Genomic DNA, 21869 nt, shown 5'->3' on the forward strand with positions numbered 1-21869 from the left:
GGGGTCAAATGGAACGTCAAGGGGCTGAAGGAGGCCAGCGGGAGGCTTAGGTGGTTTCTTTCGGCGTTGGCAGGGTTCACAAGCAGCTACCTAGCGACGACAGAGCGGTAAAGACCAGGCCAAAAGAAGCGACGCCGAACGCGATCGTAGGTCCGGAAAACTCCAAGGTGACCAGCGGTCGGCGCGTCATGTAGCTGGCCAAGAACGTCATGTAACTGGCCGTCCGTTCGGGTGGACGTTGTAGCGATATAACGTGTCATCTTTAAGCACGAAGAGGCGAAGGGAAGGATCGGGCGCTGCGGAGTCCAGCTTCTAAATAAGCTCACTTAAAATGGGATCACGGCGCTGTTCATCACGGATGTGGCTAAAGCGGAGAGCGAGAGTACACATGCAGGCGTGTCATCAGAGGCTTCAGGCGGATCCACGAAATTGCGGGACAAACAGTCAGCATGCCGATGCAATCGGCCAGATTTATAAGAAACAGAGTAAGTGTATTCTTGGAGCCGGAGTGCCCAGCGACCAAGACGCCCAGTGGGATCCTTAAGCGAGGAAAGCCAGCAAAGTGCGTGGTGATCGGTAGTCACAGTGAAATGCTGGCCATGTAAATAGGGGCGGAATTTTCCCACCGCCCAAACGAGAGCAAGACACTCCCGTTCTGTAATAGAGTAGTTCTGTTCGGCTAAGGAAAGGAGACGGCTGGCATAGGCGACAACACGGGCATGCCCATTCTGATGCTGGACTACAACAGCGCCGATTCCGTAGCGCTGGCATCGGTGCGGAGTTCTGTTGGAGCGGAGCTGTCGAAATGAGCCAGGACAGGTGGTGTAGTGAGCGACGTGATGAGGGTAGAGAAGGCGGCAGCCTGTGCAGCACCCCAAAAAAACGACACGCTTTCTTCAGTAAGTTAGTGAGAGGGCGTGCGATTTCCGCGAAATTCTTCACAAAACGACAGAAGTAGGAGCACAGTCGGAAAGCTACGAACTTCCTTTGTGCAAGTCGGAACGGGGAACTGCTGCACAGCTCGAACTTTGTCAGGGTCGGGGCGAACACCGCTTGAGTCGAGGAGATGACCGGCATGATAAGTTGCTGACGTCCGAAGTGGCACTTAGACGAATTAAGTTGCTGGCCGGCTTTGCGAAAAACAGAAGGGATAGAAGAAAGTCGGTCGAGATGCGTTTCAAAGTTCGGTGAAAATACAATGACGTCATCAAGATAACAAAGACAAATGGACCATTTAAAAACCGTGTAAGAGGGTGTCCATCATGCGTTCGAAGGTGGCCGGGGCGTTGCATAAGCCGAAAGGCATGACTTTAAACTGATAAAGGCCGTCAGGAGTAACAAAAGCGGTCTTCTCACTGTCCATGTCATCAACGGCAATCTGCCAGTACTCTGACCGAAGGTCGATTGAAGAAATACTTGGCGCCGTGAAGGCAATCCAGGGCCTCGTCTATGCGTGGCATCGGGTACACGTTGTTTGGTGATTGTCATGAGTAAGACGCCGGCGGCGCCATAAAAGAAGAAAAAGGACGCCGCGAGCGCGCGAGGCGCGTGAGCCGAGCCGTAATCGAGGGATGAACGGCGCTGTCTGAGGATTATCGACGTGGTTCCGGGCCAGGAAGGTCGCATCGCCAGCACCGCACTGGCGACGGGAGACTTGGGGGTCTGGCCGAGTCCGTGACGTTGGCCGTCCAAGGCGTGGCCGTCGACCTCGGCAAGTTCGGGCGAGGCTCCTGGACGAGCTGCAGCTTCTCACGGCAGGACCAGGCACCCCAGAGAGGCTCCCCCTTCTGTGGCAGACCGGCACGATTGATCCTCCTCGGGACGCCACGTCAGCATCTTGAAGGAGTTGGAACGCGTCCCGACGCTAGGCTAGGCAGGTAGGCCTAAGCTACGGCGACCGCCGTTGCGGACGAGCCGACGAGCTCATCACCGACGAAGCACCAGCGCGCTCCCTATTGGTAAGAGACGACGCGCCGACAACAAGGCAAAAGCGACTATAGCATCAACGAGTACACCTACTGCTGGAGAAAAGGGACCGACGAGCCTCGGACTCGGACAAACGTGCAACGACGAACGCAGCAAGGTGACTCTTTGTTTGTAGCGTCTCAGAGATAAGACAGGGTTGCCTGACTTTGAAGAGTTAGCCGCCACGGACGCGCATAGGCGCCAAGTAGAATGTTTTGTACATTAGGTTTTGTACTTTAGTTTGTATTTTATTAGTATTTCTTCCCGTAGTGTGCTTGATTTTTAGTTTTGGTTTTGAGTGTGCGTGTTATTAAAAAATCTGTTTGCTGTGTCGCCATCCGTCTTCCTTCTCCATCTCGTCTAACACCCGCACGCCTCCGAGATCGGTGACAACAAAAAACATCACAATGGCGAGCCTGCCAGGATCCGTTCCCGGATTCTATCTTAGCCCAGTCACCGATACTCGGCAGTAGCAAAGATGGAGTGGGAGCGTTTGGCGGCAATAGCAAAGGATTTGAATATGTCTAAGGATGAGGCGATGGCATTTTTCGAGTACACTCGTCAAGAGAAAGAGAAGGAGCACGAACGAGAGCGCCAGAAGCACGAACGAGCACGCGAGGAACATGAACAAGTACGCGAACACAGCAGAAAAGCGAAAAGGAAATTCTAGAACTAAAGATAAGACTAGCGGAGATGGGCGCGGGTTCTCGCGAAGGCACAGTTCACCCGGATCGGCGTCATCCGACTCAGCTGCTTCCAGACCAAAGAGAATTTGCCCTAGAAAATTAATGGCTCCTTTTGACGAGCGAAGAGACGACTTGGATGCGTATTTGCATCGGTTCGAGAGAATAGCCATCGGGCAAGGCTGGGAGAAGAGCGAGTGGGCTAACGCCTTAAGCCTATGTTGGTGGGTGAAGCGTTGAGTGTATATGGGCGTATGTCAGCTGAAGAATCACTAGACTACGACAAGGTGAAAAATACTTTATTACAGAGATTCAGGTTGACAGCAAGAAGGGTTTCGAGAGAAGTTTCGCTCATGCAAGCCAGAAGACTCGGAGACAGGCAAACAGTTTGCGTGCCGACTAACTAACTACTTCGAAAGGTGGATAGAGCTTTCAGAGACTGACAAAACGTATGAAGCAGTTCGTGACAAAGTCGTGGGTGAACAATTTCTGGCCAGGTGCAGTAACGTCTGGCAATATTTCTCAAAGAAAGAAAGTTCAAACAGTAAAGCAGCTGGCCGAACAAGCCGCCAGTTTGAGACCATAAGGTTGAAGAATTTGGAAAGAGTGATAAAGATACGCACGCAGCAGCGGTAGAAGAGGTGAAGAATCAAGGACAAATGAACAGACCAAGGGGACCGCAGAGGTGTTTCCTATGTAATCGGTTGGGTCATGTAGCGATGAACTGTCGGGTGAGAGGTAATCGTCACGAAGCACCGGTAGTTTGCCAGTTGTGCCAAAAGAAAGGTCACAGAGCAGACGAATGCAGGACCAGATTCATGGATAAGACTGCATGTATTGTGAAGTCAATAGAGGGGACAGAGAGAGCAGAACATGCCTGTAGTGGAAGGCGAGGTAGAAGGGCACAAGGTTACAGTGCTGAGAGACACAGGAGCAATATACAATTATAGTGAGGAAAAGTTTAGTGCCGCATGAAAGCATGACCGGATACTTTAAACCAGTGATCTTGGTAGACAAGTCAGTCAAGTATCTGCCAGAGGCACAGATCCAAATATCGACACCCTTCTATACAGGACTAGTCACAGCTAGATTGTTACGATCCCCTCTATGATTTGATTGTGGGAAAGTTTACCGGGAGCGAGGAAAGCAGATGACCCCGACCCAAATTGGAAGAGGGCCGAGAAGGACGTAGAAGAGAAGGAACGCTTAGAAGCGCGAAAGGTGGAAATGCAAGACACAGACGTAGCCGCTGTAGTACAAACACGAGCAAATAGCAAGGCATCAAACCTTTGCCAGCATTGCAGGTTACGGCCGTGAAGGGGTTAGATATAACGGTAGCAGAATTTAGAGAAATGCAGAACAAGGATGAGTCGATAAGAAAGTGTGAACAGAAGATAGGGGAACGGGTACAAAGGAAAGGAGTCGGACAGTAGCGGAGTTTATAAAGAAGAACAATTTATTGTACCGGAGATGTATATTCAGTTCAGGTAGGGAAGTATTACAGTTGATGGTCCCGAAGACTGAGGAATAAAGTATTGAAGTTAGCGCATGATAGTGTAACGGCAGGTCACCAGGGAATCAAGGACACGTTACAAAAAATAACAGAAGAGTTCTTTGGCTGGGAGTGCAGAGTGACGTGAAACGATATGTAAAAGCATGTGACGTATGCCAAAAGACGATGGCTAAGGGGAAAACGAGGAGAAACTGGTGTTTTTTGGTGATTGCCGATGACAGGGACATAGGATTGACGATAGAGCCAACCAAGTGTGAGATAGGCTACAGGACTAGGGATTTGTAGGGCCAAGTTGGGAACGGGACGAGTCGAGCCCAAGAGGATACACGAGATAAGATGCAAACAGTGGGCAGGCCCCAGGCAGAGAAAAATGGTCGAGGAAGGATTTTCAGACCTACCCGAGCAATAGAAGTTGGGCGGAGCGAGATGCAGTGTTTAACAGAGGACCGCGAATATAAGCTAAGCCGACGTATACAGATATAATGAGAGGGAGCCTTACTTTCCACATAGAGTATATTAAGGGACGACAGAACGTGGGGGCAGATTACATGAGTAGGGCGATGGATTGACTAAGCAGTGAGAACATAACGCGTATAAAAACAAATATACATATTTGAAGTGGCGCGAACAATGAACTCATGAGTGTTGTGACAGTGCAAACAGTGAAATGTGCGCGACAGTGCAGTGAAGTGTGGTGATAATCGGTAAGCACCGACGAAGCACAAAAAGGCACCAAGTCACAAGAGTCAAGTTCGCCACCAAGAAAAGGTGGACAGAAAGCAGTTTTTTGAGAAAAAAGCTCTTAAAAGGGGAGCCATCATGAGTAAGACGCCGGCGGCGCCATAAAGAAAAAAAGACGATGTGAGCGGAGCGTTCGGTACGGCGCGAGCGCGCGAGGCGCGTGAGCCGAGCCGTAATCGAGGGATGAACGGCGCTGTCTGAGGATTCGACGTGGTTCCGGGCCAGGAAGGTCGCATCGCCAGCACCGCACTGGCGACGATACTTGGGGGTCTGGCCGAGTCCGTGACGTTGGCCGTCCAAGGCGTGGCCGTCGACCTCGGCAAGTTCGGGCGAGGCTCCTGGACGAGCTGCAGCTTCTCACGGCAGGACCAGGCACCCCAGAGAGGCTCCCCTTCTGTGGCAGACCGGCACGATTGATCCCCTCGGGACGCCACGTCAGCACTCTTGAAGGAGTTGGAACGCGTCCCGACGCTAGGCCTAGGCAGGTAGGCCTAAGCTACGGCGACCGCCGTTGCGGACGAGCCGACGAGCTCATCACCGACGAAGCACCAGCGAGCTCCCTACTGGTAAAGAGACGCGCGCCGACAACAAGGCAAAAGCGACTATAGCATCAACGAGTACACTACTGCTGGAGAAAAGGGACCGACGAGCCTCGGACTCGGACAAACGTGCAACGACGAACGCAGCAAGGTGACTCTTTGTTTGTAGCGTCTCAGAGATAAGACAGTTGCCTGACTTTGAAGAGTTAGCCGCCACGGACGCGCATAGGCGCCAAGTAGAATGTTTTGTACATAGGTTTTGTACTTTAGTTTGTATTTTTATTAGTATTTCTTCCCGTAGTGTGCTTGATTTTTAGTTTTGGTTTTGAGTGTGCGTGTTATTAAAAATCTGTTTGCTGTGTCGCCATCCGTCTTCCTCTCCATCTCGTCTAACACCCGCACGCCTCCGAGATCGGTGACAACAAAAAACATCACAGTGATCTTTTGAGATGCCGGTAGTCCACGCAAAATCGCCAACGTCATCTTCTTTTTAACAAGACCACAGGAGAAGCCCAAGGGCTGCAGGACGGCTCGATATATCTTTGGCAAGCACTCTTGTCGACCTCCTTTTGAATGATGCGACGCTCAGCTGGAGAGACGCGGTATGGCCGTCGATGGATTGGATGGGCATCGCCAGTGTTTATGCGGTGCTTGACAGCACAGGTTTGACCCAGAGGACGGTCGCAAAGGTCAAATACGTCCCTATAAGAGAAGAGGAGGCGAAGGAGATCGTCAGCTTGATGGGACGAAAGATCTGGAGCAATCATTTTCTTCAGGTCGGGAGGAGACAGATCTGGCGAAGAAGACGGGATATCGTGGTGTGTGCGAGCGACCAGCATCAGGAGGAGACAAGGTCGAGATACGTAATCGTAGGAGGGCGTCCATAGCGAGTGAAATGCCTTGTCGGAGCACTTGTAACACAGTCCGAATTAATCACAGGAAGGCAAGTAAGGTGTCCCGTAAAGTGTAACAGTGTGAGGCAAACCAACACTGTGTGTCAACAGAACGGCGGTGATGGGAGTGAGCACATAATCACCGGCGGAACTTGGAGAGGGGTCACAGCAACACAAGTCACGGCTTGCGGCGGCAAACGGACGTGCTCAGCAGAACAGAGCCGACTCTTGATTGTTCCGGGTTGATCAATTACACTTGGTAGTCAAGCTGTACAGTACCAGCGGAACAATCGATGAGGGCGGAGTGGGCGGACAAAAAGTCAACCGAGGATGACGTCATTGGAACAGCAGACGAGGACGGTGAACAAAACAGAAGTTTGACGGCCGGCAACACTGACACGTGCGTTACAAAGGCCAGCAACGGAGACGTACCACCGTCGCCACACGGACAAAACACGTGATGGGGCAGGGGTCATAACTTTCTTCAACTCGCTGCGGCGGAGTGAGAACTCATAACAGAAATATGGGCGCCGGTGTCAATCAAAGCAGTAACAGGTAGGCCATCCACTTCAACGTCGATCAAGTTCTGATTGGTAGGGAGCGTCAAGAGGAATTGGAGAGCAGGTCAGAATAGCAGCATCACCTCCAGGAGCTGCAGCGTTAGTTTCCCGAAGGAAAACGCCGGGAGTAAGACGGGGACGGGGAACGGCGTGGTGGAGAGGGCGGCGTCGTGGGGAGGGCGAGCGGCTGTAATGGGCGGTGGTAGTAGGGGTCTCGGCAGATGTTTCTTGGTCAGGTTGGCTTGGCACCTGGTGCTTGGCTTCGGGGTGGATAGCGGAAGCTGGATGAGCTGGGTCGAGAAGACGAGGTCAAGGGACTTCGGCAATATCGTGAAATGTGTCCAACACGTCCACATCGAAAGCAAATTGGCTTGTCGTCAGGCGTCCGCCACGCATTCGGATCGCGATAATTCGGAGTGGGGTCAAGTGTCAACCATATGGCCGAGAGCGCCGCCAGATCATCAGCGTCTTCTCATCGATGCTCCTCTAGATGAATCATACCGTGACAATATTTTGTCTTGTTTAGATAGCATAATAAGTAATTTATTACGGGTCCCGTTCAAAAGCTTGCACATATGGCAGCGCCGGATATCCCTCCAAGCGAAATTGTAAAAAAATATATATATATAGACAATGATACCATCAAACGTTCTGCTTATAAATCTGTGGTAAATGTTTTTTAAAAGTCTCTGAGAGTTGTTAGAATGCATCTTTGCCTGAAATTGAAAAAAATTATTTAATTGGGCAAACGAAAATTTAGTAAGAGGGTTTTGTGCTTTTATATATATTGAGATCTTGAAAATGGAGGTGACCTAGAACTGAAGAGTCTTTTCAAGGACACGCAGTTTCAGGAACACGTAGTTTCCACATAAGGTACTTGGTGAAAAAAATATATATACAAGGGTACACATCATGAGCAGTAGTCAATTGTCAGCATGCATCTGGCACTTTAAATGAAAAGTTTTACATTTCCGGAAATACATCACGAAACAGGAGCTAGTGACATAACATTCAATATATATCACGTCTTTGCAGATAGGAAACCATTTTCAGCGAAAGCAGCTGATCGAAGTAAAAAAATTATGCAGGAACTCCTCTGTAGTTTTTCGGTATGTTTAGGCATTGTGCCACGTGCTCATCTCCATACAGCCCGGTATCATTATCAATCTTATGAAACTTGATCCGACCACTATAAACGCTTACCAACACTTATCGATCCTCGTAAACCTTATCGTACTCGATCCGACCCTAATACACCCTTATCAGTTAGCAATTCATGGACTCGATGCGACCATTATCGGTAGTTATCAGCCTCATCGCAATTGATCTGATCCTTATAGATCCTCATCTGTCCTTATAAACCTTATCGGGCATGATGCGATCCTTACACACCTTATCGTTCCTTATCAACCTTATCTGACTTGGCCCGACCTTGTCAATCCTCTCGGCCTCCCTCAACCTTGTCAGAATTGCTCCGACCATTATAAGCCCTCATCGCTTTTTAGCACTGTATCCATCTGCGTCATCCATTATGAACCGTGATGAGACCATATACCCCTCATCCTTCCTTATCATCCTTATCAACACAGTGACCGCTTATCTGTCTGTGTTGAGTGACGCGAAGAGCATGAGCCCTCAGAGATTGGTGGCATTTGGGTGAGGGAAGGAACGCCCCAACGGAAGGCTCACCCCGCGACCACTGTAGCGCCACGAGGATGTGGCGTTGCCCATAAAATTTAATAAAACCGGAACTTTCCCGATGTCTACAAGGCTCTGAGTCGGTTCTACGTGTGGTTCTAGAGATGGCTTTTATTCCACCATCACTAATGTTTCAAGAAAGCCACCATAGAAACTGTTCTCCTTTGACGTTTGTTTTTTTACTGCCGGTACAACGCATCATATTGTTCAGATATATGTTACCTGCCGCAAAGGGGGTGTTAGCACACTGAATAAGACACTGGGCTTCTGAGCATGGGGTTCGTATAATCTATTTCTGTAGTTCCGTACAGAACTGTGCAAGCAACTGGCTTCTTCGACCATCAGGGATAAACACGTCTTAAAGTCCTGTTATTGAAGATGTCGTGAAGCGAACTTGGCCACTTCACCAAACGTTTCTGACAAAGTCCAGCACCAGCTCTTTTTTGCCGAGTTTGTTGGTTGCGGCACCAAGCACAGATTGTTATTGTCCCTTAATATGCCCCAGTGTAGAGGATGCTGACCATGTGGTTCCGCCGTCTCCTCGCTCCTTTTTGTCGCAACTGTTCATTTCCTCACACCATGTGACCATTGCTTCTCACAAGACTTGTCTGGCTTCTTAAGCTTCGGACTCTGTCTTCAAGTGGTTCCCAAGGCAATGCTTTGGCCAATCTGTCGCCAGCAGAGGAGTGCCAGATTTCATCGCTGTCACCTGACCCTCTTTTGGCGATTTTTACCGCCTCCTCCGTATGTGCCGAAAGATATCAGAAATATTATTGCTCTGGATTTCTGCCCTCGCAAGTGAACGACCTCTATCAGTTGCACATCACCTATTGTGTTTACTACTACTAGCGTCCTTTAAGCAAGCTCCCTTGTGAACCATCGGTACACACTGGCATCATCCGCGTGTCATCATCCGAGGGCCAAGTATTCAACAGAGTTGACAAGATGCTTGTAAATGAGAGTATTGAGCCGTCCGCGAGTTAGTGGGCTTCACAAGTTGTCCTAGTTAAAACGAAAGGCAACAGTTGTCAATTCTGCGTAGAATATCGACATCTCAATAAAATTGAAAAGAAAGATACCTACGCTCTTACGCGCATTGATGATGCTCGGGACTGCCTTCACTGCGCAACATATTTTAACGCGAGAGCGTTAAGGGCCCCGTGTCGCAGAACATCCGGTGTCGGTGTAGGCGTTGGTTTCGGCTTCAGCGGCATTGTCCGCTACAGAAAAAGTGGTCGCAGTTTCACCTGAAAGGCGAAGCATCAATTGCGATAGCAAACTTGTAGAGAGCTATACGGAGTAATGATAGCTTTATCAGCTGTATAAACTTGGACATGCAGCAGCATCGGCAACACGCAGAACTGTTGTCACGCCATCGGCGTTTTGCCCGCGTTCGCTCAAAATGCGTGCGGCGTTGGTGACTGTTGCCGGAGCCTGTGATAAAATAGGCACTTGGTGCCGCAGCTAAACGTCGCCTCCCTTCCCTCCCCCTCCCCACGGCTTCTCGCGCGCGTCGGAAGAAGGTGCGTTTGCTCTACATATAGGTGATTGTAAAGGAGAAAGAGACGCCTACTTCTGCAGCCCTTAAGCGAGCACGGCGCGGAACGCGCGTTTGTTCTCCGCCGTGCGTTCACTCCCCGTGAAAGACGCGCCCTCGCGCCCTTTCACTCGCACATACAGCGTTCGGCGCGCGGCGACGATTTCTTCTCCAAATGACGTCATACGGAACCTCACGGCGACGGCGACGGCGACGGCGACGCCGACGGCAGAAATCTGCTTTTGAGTGTCCATATAATTGCTATCGCAATAAAAAATCATCCCGAACCACGCATCTCGCACCATGCAGGCCCTCGAAGTCGACCACAGGCGTTCAGATCTAATTGAATTACTCAAGGTAAAATGCGTCAGAAAATTTGCAAAGTACGACTGACACACAACCTAGAGATATGAAAGCGTCGGAGTAATTTGAATATACTAGAAAACATACGCGGAAACTCAAACAGAATCCCCTTTTTCAGCTGCCGTTTGAGGTCTGTCGTAGTGGAGAGGCACGCCCTGCTAGATTCCTTGCAAGACTTTCCAGATGGCACTCGCCTCCGCGGATCCGCGACAGCGGCGGATCCCACCGTGCACGGCAAAGAAAAAAAAAACAGAAATATTGCCTTCGTGGATAGCGTTCGCCGCCAGCGTTGGCAGGTAAACATTACGGTTACATAAGCTGCAGTAGACGGGTAGCGTGAGACGCAGTCAGGGATATTTGAATACAATCGCGTTCCACCCTTAAAGGCGAAGCTCGAGCGTACTCCAAGATTTTACCTCAATTGACCTTCGATCTGGTTATTGGCATGTTGCTGTCGACGAAAGGGACCGCGAAAACCAGCATTTGCTACACCTCATGACCTCTATCACTTTAGAGTTATGTAGTATGGCCTCAGGCAATGTGCCTGCAACGTTAGAACAAATGATGGAGACGCTTTTGCACAGCTTTAAATGGTGTATCTGCCTGCGCTACCTCGACGACTTGATCGTGTTCTCTGCGACCGTTGTAACATATCTTACCCGTCTTTCATCCATCCTATCAGCGTTTTGTGCGGCTGGGCTACAACTTAGTTCTTCGAAATGCCACTTCGGGCACCGCCAAATTACAGTCCCCAGGCAGTCCACTAATCTGGAGTCCACCCCGATCTCGCCAAAGCTTTGCGATTGCGCTCACGTTTGCAGCGATTTGTCAGATATATTGCAGACATAGCCCACCCACTAACTGACCCTCCCAGGAAAGACATTACGTTTTCTTGGGGTATCGATTAAGGCCGAGACTTTCTTCACCTAATGACACTCTTCACTACCTGCCGATTGACTCCCACTTCGATGAACACGCGCCAACGGAAGTGCGCAGAGAGGCGTTATGGAAGTGGTACTATTTTGGCCATTACCAATGTGGTCATAATTGAATCATTGCGTACGCCTGGCCACTTGTTTCCCTTGCCAAGCGCAATAATTCCTTTACCGAGCATCGGTGGTTCGCACGTGTTTGGGAAGGCAAGAAATCCCGCCCCACTTCTCCACGCAGCCTTTTACTGTTACCACAGATCGCCACACTCTATGCTGGCTTTCAAGCCTAAAGGACCCCAATGGGTGCCCATGTCATTGGGCTCTACGTTTTTTGGAAACTCACTAACACTGTAATGTACAAATCCGCCGGCTACACTAGGAAGCCGACTGATTGTATGGGCTCCCAGTGGATGCCCCAGATGACCACACGGAGGACACACGGACCGGCATTTTTCGCACTCCACTTTTAGTCACACTGTAGAGCAGCAACAGCGGGACACGTCTCTAAGAGATCTCCTCAACTGCCTCCATTACGTATCATCGAACCATTCACTTCCATGTTCGTCATCTATCTGACACCTTATGTCGCCGCAACATGTGCCTCAAGGGAAGGAATTGCTTGTCGTCGTTCCATCTCATGCCTGAGTGGCCGTACTAGGGCACCTGCAAAATATCTGTAATACACTGTAATGCGTCCTGCAAACGCCAAGGTGGTGGCATTACAGATATTTTTTTAAATATCTGTAATGCTGACCACCTTGGTGTTTGCAGGACGCATTACAGTGTATGGCGGGGCTTTTTCTGGCCCGGTCTCTACCACTTATTAGTCTTTACGTCGCTATTTTCGAGTGATGCTACCAGCCTACTGATAGCCGAGTCATTTTTTGAGTGTTGGCCTCTACTTTTCTCAGCACGTTTCCGCTATCCACCGCTAGCAATAACTAAATGCCGTCGCTATGAATTTTTCTATTAATTGCGCCATCACCAGACCTCTCCCAACCAGTGACCGACTTATTGATGCAAGGCGTCATTTTACATTACGACGCTCTTCGTCTGCTTCTCACCGACCACAGTCGGTACTTCTTATCTAAAGTCATCGAAGACTTAGTTTTTGTACAAGCAAATACAAGCTTACGAGTGCGGACCGACGTCTGACGAACGGTCACTGATGTGTTCGCCATGTTTGGTAGACATGTGTACAACCCCGCAGTGATAGTGTAAAGGCTTGGGTGAAGCAATTGCTAGCCTTGATTGTCAGGCTAATCCTGCCTGTTGCTGCAACTACCTCTACCACCACATGTGTCATCTGTACATTCCGACTGGGACACTACGCTACCTTTGTCACCTTTGAGCTTAACTCCTCGAGCCATGACACCGCCGTAGCCTCCTGCAATTGATGAAACGACCAATCAATTGTTTTAAATAAAGGTTTTGTCCATCCACCCATACGCCGACTACTCCACCTTCTATCGCCAATAGGATACCAACGCTCTCTTCCTTTTAACACAGCACAACAAACAATTCAGATTGCCCATTTCCGCCTCTCTGCGTCACAGTCATGCCAGAAGTTGCTGTAGGACACCCACCACCGGGAAACTGACTTCTTACGGGTGACCTTGTCCTTCTATGGTGCCTGTCTCGGTGCACTGGCGTCTCGGAAAACTACTTGCTAGGTACTCTGACCCTTAACATGTCTTGAGAAAAGGGACAGACGCTACGTACGAAGTAATCCCATTCGGTTCTAGCACGTCTGCTACTTCCTCGGACGTCTTGCAGTTACCAACCTCAAGCTAGGCACCGGGTCGGCGCTTTTCCGGCAGGAGGTCAACGTCACGAGTCTGTGAGAAATGTCACAAAAACGACGTCGGTCATTGTGTGCAAGAGAACGACGAATGTAAAGATTATCTTTCCGCCATCTTAATGTGTATCAGTTCGCCGCAGATAGCTTGGAACTAAATTTTCATTTTCAACTCTACCCTTGAGAATTATTCCACCAGTTTCATGTTAACTATAAATTAAATTCTAGGACCTTACTGCCAAGACTACAGCATTTACGCTATATTTCCTGTGTGCTTTTTCAATTCTGGAACAGGCAGGCGTTCAGCTCCTGGTGGCAGCTGCTATAGACATGAAATTATTTCTTGTATCTGTATTCTTTTTTATGCCAGCAACATAATAATAATGTTGTGTCTTTCTGTTTTCTTCCATTTCAGCCGACTGCAGTCCCATGCTGCTTTACACCCATGGAAAACCGGTTTGTTCAAAGTTTCATTATCCACCTTTATTGCTTTGAATAAAGAATATAGTGGGGTCAGGTTGTGTGCCAGCACAAAATCTAAAAAAGAAAGCCGCAGAGTGTCTCATTTAGCAGAACGTTTTCTTCAAGTCTAATGACATTGCTGACATTAAATCGACTGCCAGTAGCAGATGCGATGAGCAGTGTTGGGCATAGGGAAAACACGAGTTTAATTTGCGAGACAGCTGAGATGTTTCAAGGGTTTCTATAGGTCTAAACTTAGGGCACGAACTGCGCAATGTTGTCCTTTTTACGGCCACCTGCATAGAGTCGAGCTTACAGAACACCATTTATCACTTACCTGCAATATTCCAGAAAATTTAAGAACAAGATGATGTTCTTGCCTTTATCTTGAGCAGACACTCTTAGTAACGTGCGAAAGAAGTAATTGGACTGCTCCTTTGTTCAGGCCTTCCGTTGCCTCTCGCTCACTCCTTGCAGGATCGCAAGGACCCTTACACCTGAAAGCTTGCCTTGCGGTAAAAGGTCCTGCAATAAAAGTCGTGTTTATACGCGTGAATAATACTGGATGAAGTGCAGCTTTGTTCGCACATTATTTTCCAGTTAATTCGGTGTTTGAATACCAACAACTGTAGAATGTTTCCATTTTGTCAGTGAAAAAAGGCGGTGCGCAGTTAGTTTATGTGACACTTAGGTTTACGAAAAACAAACTTTGCTTTCATGGCTATAGATCTTATACGTTATGTTGAGGCAGTCACGCTTACAAGAGAAACATTCAGCAATCCAGCAGTGATATTTTATACGATAAAACAATTTCCTGCCATCCCTCTGACAGCTGAAACTTCTATTGAATTGATGTTCAATAGGAATAGCAATAAGCGGCTTTCACGTGTTGTAGCCTTCCTTAAGCGCAAAAAGAAGCCACACGTAACATCCGGCATGTCCCAATAGCAGCTGTAAAAGAAAACTTACGTGTCCCTGCCTTAAACTGCCTTCCTGGTTCGAGTTACTTCCAAGCGGGCAAGAAAACAGTGTTAGCACCCACTATGTAAAAATAAATATTTTTGGGGATTCTTCTCACACAGGGGTTCAAAAAACGCTCCAACACGTAATGCCCAATTGGAGAAACAACGATATTCAACAAACGGAATCAGCATGGGTTTACATAAATGAATATATATCGCAAGAAATATGAATCGACAGTAATGAACTTAATAGTACAAACGTGGATGATACACAGGAGAGCAAGGCCAAAATGCGACCAGAACCAATTCATGGCTTCCCACCTAAACCACCTGGCTTCTTCTACTAGCTACTTTCTGCATTCATATTTCTGTTTAAGATATCTATACTCTGATGGACGAAGTCATGTCAGATGGCAGCCAGAACATTTGTCTTATTGCTAGTGTGACTGGGTTGATATATGTCCTACTTTATATTTTTTTGAGATCCGCGTAGGATGCAAGCTAATCTGTACGCGCTCGCAACACAATGCGACAGTCACGCAAGAAGGTGTAGAGTGCACTGTAAGTATTAAACTATAGTTTTAATATACCACCTTTTTTTTCTGCTCACTGGGTATTTCTTGCCAGTGCAAGTATATACCGGTTTGACAATATTATTAAACCCGTTTTTTAATTAATTTATGAATACAGAGGTCTGAACTTCGTAGCTTCGTTCAATCAAACAGCCTTTTGAGGACGTTTTGCAGCGTTTACCTAGTTCATTATATGTTAAGGAGAACAAAATATTTCTTGCAACGTTTAGGATGTCAACTTGAATCTTAGCGTATAGGTCTTGTTTACCTAATTGAGTCACAGAGATTTCGTTACGAAAAACTTCAAGCCCATTACCTGAGCATTATACGCAGTTCGAGGCATAAAAACGGTGGCACTCCATTTTCAACACCGAAATAAATCTTGGCAATTTAACCTAGAAAACCGAAACTGAACTGCCGGAGCGCAACTGTCACGACGCCCCTGAGGCACGTGACTGCCTCTCGCAGTCGGGCGAGTGTGAAGCGCCCGACAATGCGGTTTTGAAAGGAAGGTTGCTGTGGGAATAACTTTCCTAAACAGGTATCTGCAAAATTCTAACCTCGAGCAAATTTAAGATGTATGCATCGGTGGTAAGTAGACTTTTGAGAACAGTGCCATTTTATTAAATCCTGCCAATTATTAGAGCACAACAGGCGTATTTACAGCCACCATATATGTTTTTAGTAAAATATGAATATTCGAGCTGCGCAAGCAAATCGTGAGCGCTATAGGTAAATCTAAGTGACACCTCGCAAGCGTAGGCTGGTTGTAATCGTTGATCCTCAAATTTCTAATAGGTGCATGTCCGTAATCGGCCATTTTTTTAAATGTTCAGCTTCATGAACACGCTCTACTTGCGTGCGGTATGAATTTTTAAGAGAGAACTCTCTATGTTACGTTCCTTAATTGCAAAAGTGCGCGAAATTATTACAGATCGAAACATCGGTAAACATGTATGCATATATTTTAGTAAATCCTGACGGTGATGAACCTTCCTGGCTATTTTAAACGTTCACTGTAAATAATAAAGGTTTCTGCTACTCACCGACTTTTTTGCAAAATAGATTATTTTGAGGGTGTGAGCGAAGCAAGGACAAATTGCAGTCTAGCACGAAAGGCGAAGCGTTGATAGAGATAGCAAGTATTAGACAGCTACACAAGTAAAGCATGTAATTACATCAACCGTAAAATTGAAGTAAACGTTCGATTACTAAATAAACTACCCACCATAGTGTCATGCGTGCTCAAGCCAAATATGATCAGGTTTCAATCGATGGCCGCGAGCGCTGGCTGTCAAAACTCTGGCGCGAAGGCGTCAGCTGCGGGAAGTGAACGCTTATTCCTGTCGTTGCTTCACCGCACCTCCGAAACTAGAGATGACGCGCACTTGTACACCAGATGCGTGAGAAGACAGCGCACATCAAGCCACCAGCGATCTCGGCTCGCCATTGACTCTGAACGCGCCACAAATTACGTCCGAAATGTGGCACGCGGGGCGCATGCGCTCAGGTACGCGGACCTCAATGAGCAGTCACGGTTGAGCTACAGGAGGAGACGTGTACTCTCCTCCCCTATTGCGTGCATGTTCACGTGACCTCCATAATTGGTGCTCTAGTAGATGGCGAGCTTTTCCTCGCATCTATACAGCATGCAGCCTAGAGCACTGCACGGCCGATTCTTGCGGCCCGGCCCGGCCCGGGCCCGTTTTACATTGGGCGGCCCCCGCGAGCCCGATCAAAACTTTTGTGGTAAGACCCGGGCCCGGCCCGGGTCCGGAAATAATCTACGTTACCCGCCCGGCCCGGCCCGCCACCCCTTTACCTTAAGCCCGAGCCCGGCCCGAGCCCGGCTCGAAACCGACCCGAACCCGGCCCAGACCGAAAAATACGGGTTTTTCAGAGTTTAGAAGCCCCAGAATAACTCGCAGAAAGCCCGAGCCCGGGCCCGCGTCAAAAACCCGAGCCCGGCCCGGGCCCGGGTCAAAAAGCAGACGCCGCCGTGCCCGAGCCCGGCCCGAGCCCGGCCCGAGCCCGTGAAAATACTGCTCTACCCGGCCCGCCCGGCCCGCGGGCCGGGCCCGGGCCCGGGCTTTCGGGTAAGCCCGAGCCCGTGCGTGCTCCAATGCAGCCCACGGGGACGTCATAAATTATCTTACTTTTACATTACACGGAACACCCCGATGCGGGGAACGATGACGGCGAAACTTTCTCTGGATGGTTCATACAATTACTATCATAAAATATGAGTAGCTCAAAAAGGCCTATAACTCCAATTCTGTTGCACTGTGAATGATAGCTCGGTAACACTCCAGTTATTGCCAAAATAGAATGCAGAAGAAATACCTCTGATTTCGTCTGAAAATAACTCAGATAACACAAACCTATCTGATAATATTAAAACATCGGATATAAAACGATGCTGCTGCAAGTCCATATGTAAAAGGAATATTACATTCAAATCATTCGAACATCGAAGGGCTAAGCTAAGATTACAATTTTTATAATGTGCTTATGCCTCACAAACCGACATCCAGCGAATCTATTAATTTTTTGTTGTTATTAGACTTCTCACGGACTTGATAACCCACAAGAAATTCGAGGGTGGCCATATTTAAGTTTTCTTCAATTTTTAATAATCACCTACCAAATAGCATAATTCTCATCCCTGAGCTGGATTATTCGAAGAGGCGCATATTACTAGCACGAGAAATGGAAACACACGTTCAACTAATTACCAAAATCACTAATCAACTTCTTAATTATTACGTTAGGGCATACATTGCAATTCACGAATTGATGCCGAGGAGCTTGCAACACGCATCTACTTTACTTTAGTACTGCAATGCATAAAAGAACGTTTTGGTAAAAAGTAGGTGTAACAACAGTGCACTTTGACAGCAAGTTTGATGGCGCATATCCAAAATAGCGTCATTCTGGAAACTCATTACAAGTCAATATGCCTTGCAAACTCACCGGCTACAATTCGTAAATTGCAATAAGTGCGTGAAGTAAATAATTCAAAAGACAATTACTGAACTTTGTTAATTAGTTCAATATGTGTTTCGATTTTTTGTGCAAGTAATGTCCGCCCGATTAATATCTAGCTCGAGGACTAGAATTATGTCATCGGCAACAGGCTATTGAAAAAAATAATGAAACTTAGAGATCATCACCCTGAATAATAAATGTACAACCACATTTGCTGACCCATTTTCCGGCGCACAATGTAGCAGTCGAATAAGTAGCTTTCGGACGTGGTGATGGCCACTTGAATACTCGTTCTTGTTTTTTTTAGCTTCATTCGTGTTCTCCTGTGACACAATATCAGGCGTGCATAATCTTTTCAGTGACTTCCCTGTGGTGCCATTTTCTCGTTATGGTAAACTTTTTTTTCTCCTGATCTTGTTATAACACGTACGTTTTATTTTATGGCAGAATTTGCAACCATGAAGCCTTATTTCTTTTATTTTTCAGCTGTGTTTACAGTGTCTTTAGGTTGTCGTTTCTAACGCAAAATGTGCTGAACACGTAAATCTTGTTTGCGTTTCTCTTTGTATTGGTTACATCTGTGCGTGCGTTGTGGGTGCTGTGTGGGTGCCTCTAAATACGTGCACTCAAAATGGTTATGAATGTATACACCCTTTTATGCCATGTTTACATGCTTTATTTTGCTACGTCTGTAAACCCTCTCACTGTAATGCCAATATGCGCTGTTGTCATATGTGACAATACAAAGGGAAGCTCAGGTACGGCTACCCGTGCTATTTTAAGCAATAAAGAGCAAATGCGAGAGGCCAGCTATGTATAAATTACTGTGGCGCGAAAACAAGCTTTCATTTTCTTTTGTTCAAATCTGGACTATGCCGCCTATTAACTCTGAGCTCCAAAGACACTGACGTCTATATTACAACAGAGTTTATATTATTTTATTTTTCATACAAGCATTATTATATTTATACCATAACAAACCGTTAAATGACAATGCAAGAAGAACAGGAAAGAGTAATAAAAAAGGGGTATTTTAACTAGACGTTGAGTCATAGCTAATTTGGGCAGTGCGCGAGGACAGGGTTAAAGCCACACTTTCTTTTGCTGACATTTCTCAGAGAACAGAATGGAAAGAGTCCCGTCTGCTGCATAGTTCTGTTTTTTTACCTAAATGAGAACTTAATGAAAAAAGGTATTGCATATGCTTATAACACTCATATGAAATGGTAAAAAGCTGAGTTTAAAGAGATTTTTGAAGCTAAAGTAAACAAGGGAGAAATTATCTACGAACGATAAAGAGGGACAACATCCAATATTATGTTATTCTTGGCTAACCGCTTTATACACATTTCAGCAATGACGCAGCAGCCGATAGCAATATTCTTCGCACATCATGAGTCCAGAATGGCCAAACTAAGGACTATATGAGCAATGAGCTTTGAGATTTAATAGCTTCATCTGACTAAGGTATTTCGTATTTACAACTAAATCATGATCTAGGTACGGAAGGATTTTGCAGACGTTCAGTATGTCTATGAAGCAGAGACCACGTCCATATTTTTGCTAAATCCATTTTTTCGTTTTAGTTTAGAAAAAGTGTTTACCTTTAGACAAGTGAAGGCCTTAATTGCTACGTCAACATTGCTTAAAATCAAGGCATGCATTAGTGAATACAAGATCGATTCTTCAGTGTGTGCGGTTATCGGTGCATACATCGTCGGGGTAAGAGCCCGCGTAGAGCCGTGCTAAGCTTACACGAGGAATTATCAGTGGTTCGAATAACTTCGAGGCTCTATTCAGAGGTTGCAACGCGATGATGTAGATGCTAAAGTATAAACCGCATTCACGCGATTTGCGCGCGACAGCGACAAAGCGACGCGATGGAGATGGATGTCGCGGTCGCTCGTCGCCTACAAGTCGCACCGCATGCGAGCGACGACATTGAGCGACGTCTCCCCGGTGTTGCCGGTATGAGGGCAACAAATACTCGCCGAAACTGGCGTGACGCTTGCTTTATTAATTTAAGTTGATGTTTTTAGAGTAAAGAGCAGCATAAATATTTCTAAAGGTCTTGCACTACGTTATTATCCTTGCACGTATCAAAATCTAGTCGTTTGCTCATTCCGTGCGACAATCGGTAGTACTTGACTGATGTATATCCAGTTCCGGCTTCGCGCTATTGGCTAGTCGCTTATAGCACTTCCGGGCGACGAGCGACGAATTCTAGATTTCTAGAACCGAGCGATTGAGCGAAAAGACCAAGCGATCTGTTCGCGCGACGGCCCGTTTCGTCGCTCGAAGCCGTCGCTCGTCGCCGTCGCGCACAAAATCGCGTGAATGCGGTTTGGGCTTAAGACTCCATAGCGATACGTGCTGCCCGTGCCAGCAAGCAGCAGCAGCAGCCTGCGGTGCCAACTCCGTATGCCACCCACGTCCTGCGCGACAAGAGTGAGGAAGCAGCAACGGCTACTAAGACCAGCAGGCGCTACCAGCAGCTAAGCGCAGTGTGCGTGTGACAGAGAGAGAGAGAGAGAGAGAGATACGGACCGCAAGCCGGCTTACGAGAGCCAGGGTGACGTGGCGTCGCGGTGGAAACAGGCGCTGCCTTTAGCCCTTGCTGTGAGATAGTTACTAGTGCGAATAAGGCTAACGGAAAAATGTTGAGACAGGACAGAGCCCTTGTTCTGTATGCCCGCTCTGCTCCGTCGAGGTGCACTCGTGTCGTGGCATCGCAGCCAGTGGGAATTTAGATGCCGTTTCGCAACTATATATACAGACGGCGGCTTTTTCGCTCAATTTTGAATGAAATTGCGATACATTAGAAGGTGACTCAAGCATGCACGTGAACTGTCGTTGCTTAAGTGTGTGACTAGCACCTTTTACTGGATTGAAACACTGTTAAATAATGGCGCAGTGTGACGCGTATTCTTCATTTCGCCTTGCAGGTGCGCTGAAATGTCGTAATCAAATTAGCATACCAACAAACCAATGTACTCGCGAGTAGAATAATCGAACACTGCATTTACATTCACGTACGGGTAAGTTTGATGACGTCAAGGATCATTAATAATAATCCGCATCCTGTCTTCTGTTATTTCTTCTGCAGAATATTACAAGTGAAGTTGCCGGCAAAATGCAAAGATTTTTGGGTTACTATTGCCCTGTGGGCTGGTGCAATGGCGAGAATTGCGTTCTAAGTGGCCTTTACGTGGAATGCTGGAATACAGAAAGCAGACGTAAAAATTGACGTTAGAAATTGTGCGGTTATATATGTGTTGAATAAAAACCATTACAATAAGTTTTTGTTATATCTAGGATTATAATAATAAATAATCTTATTTTGAGAAATGTTTTCCTGAATAAACAAGCCTACTACGTTTGGGTGTGTCATTATTATGAACATGGACTTTCATAAGTGTAAATGCTATGGATTCACTACGAAAGTGTTGGTCTCCTTCCAAGTTTCTCAATAAGGAAATACTTGCCAGTGTTTATTGTCCCTATCAGCTGATCGTAAGCACTGTAAGTACACATTCGCTCAAATTAAACATGGCATATTAATACATCTTTCATTTCATTTCATACATTTCATACATCTCATACATTTCATTTGAATGTGCCCTTTTGTTGGCGCAAAATAATGCATATGCATTGCCAGCAATG

The 21869-nt window shown here is 47.2% G+C and overlaps 1 protein-coding gene across 1 annotated transcript in view; it reads left to right on the forward strand.

Moving 5' to 3' along the window:
• Nucleotides 1–21491, forward strand: part of LOC119450745 (evasin P1181-like) — a 164507-nt gene extending 143016 nt beyond the window's left edge. The window contains exons 3-5 of the mRNA XM_049666185.1: nucleotides 13638–13678; nucleotides 15130–15207; nucleotides 21313–21491. Coding sequence (XP_049522142.1) covers nucleotides 13638–13678; nucleotides 15130–15207; nucleotides 21313–21453 — 260 coding nt within the window. The 3' untranslated portion in view covers nucleotides 21454–21491. The remainder of the gene's footprint in view (nucleotides 1–13637; nucleotides 13679–15129; nucleotides 15208–21312) is intronic.
• Nucleotides 21492–21869: the final 378 nt, after the last annotated feature.

The sequence above is a fragment of the Dermacentor silvarum genome, chromosome 4 (assembly GCF_013339745.2).
Source record: "Dermacentor silvarum isolate Dsil-2018 chromosome 4, BIME_Dsil_1.4, whole genome shotgun sequence".
NCBI lineage: Eukaryota > Metazoa > Arthropoda > Arachnida > Ixodida > Ixodidae > Dermacentor > Dermacentor silvarum.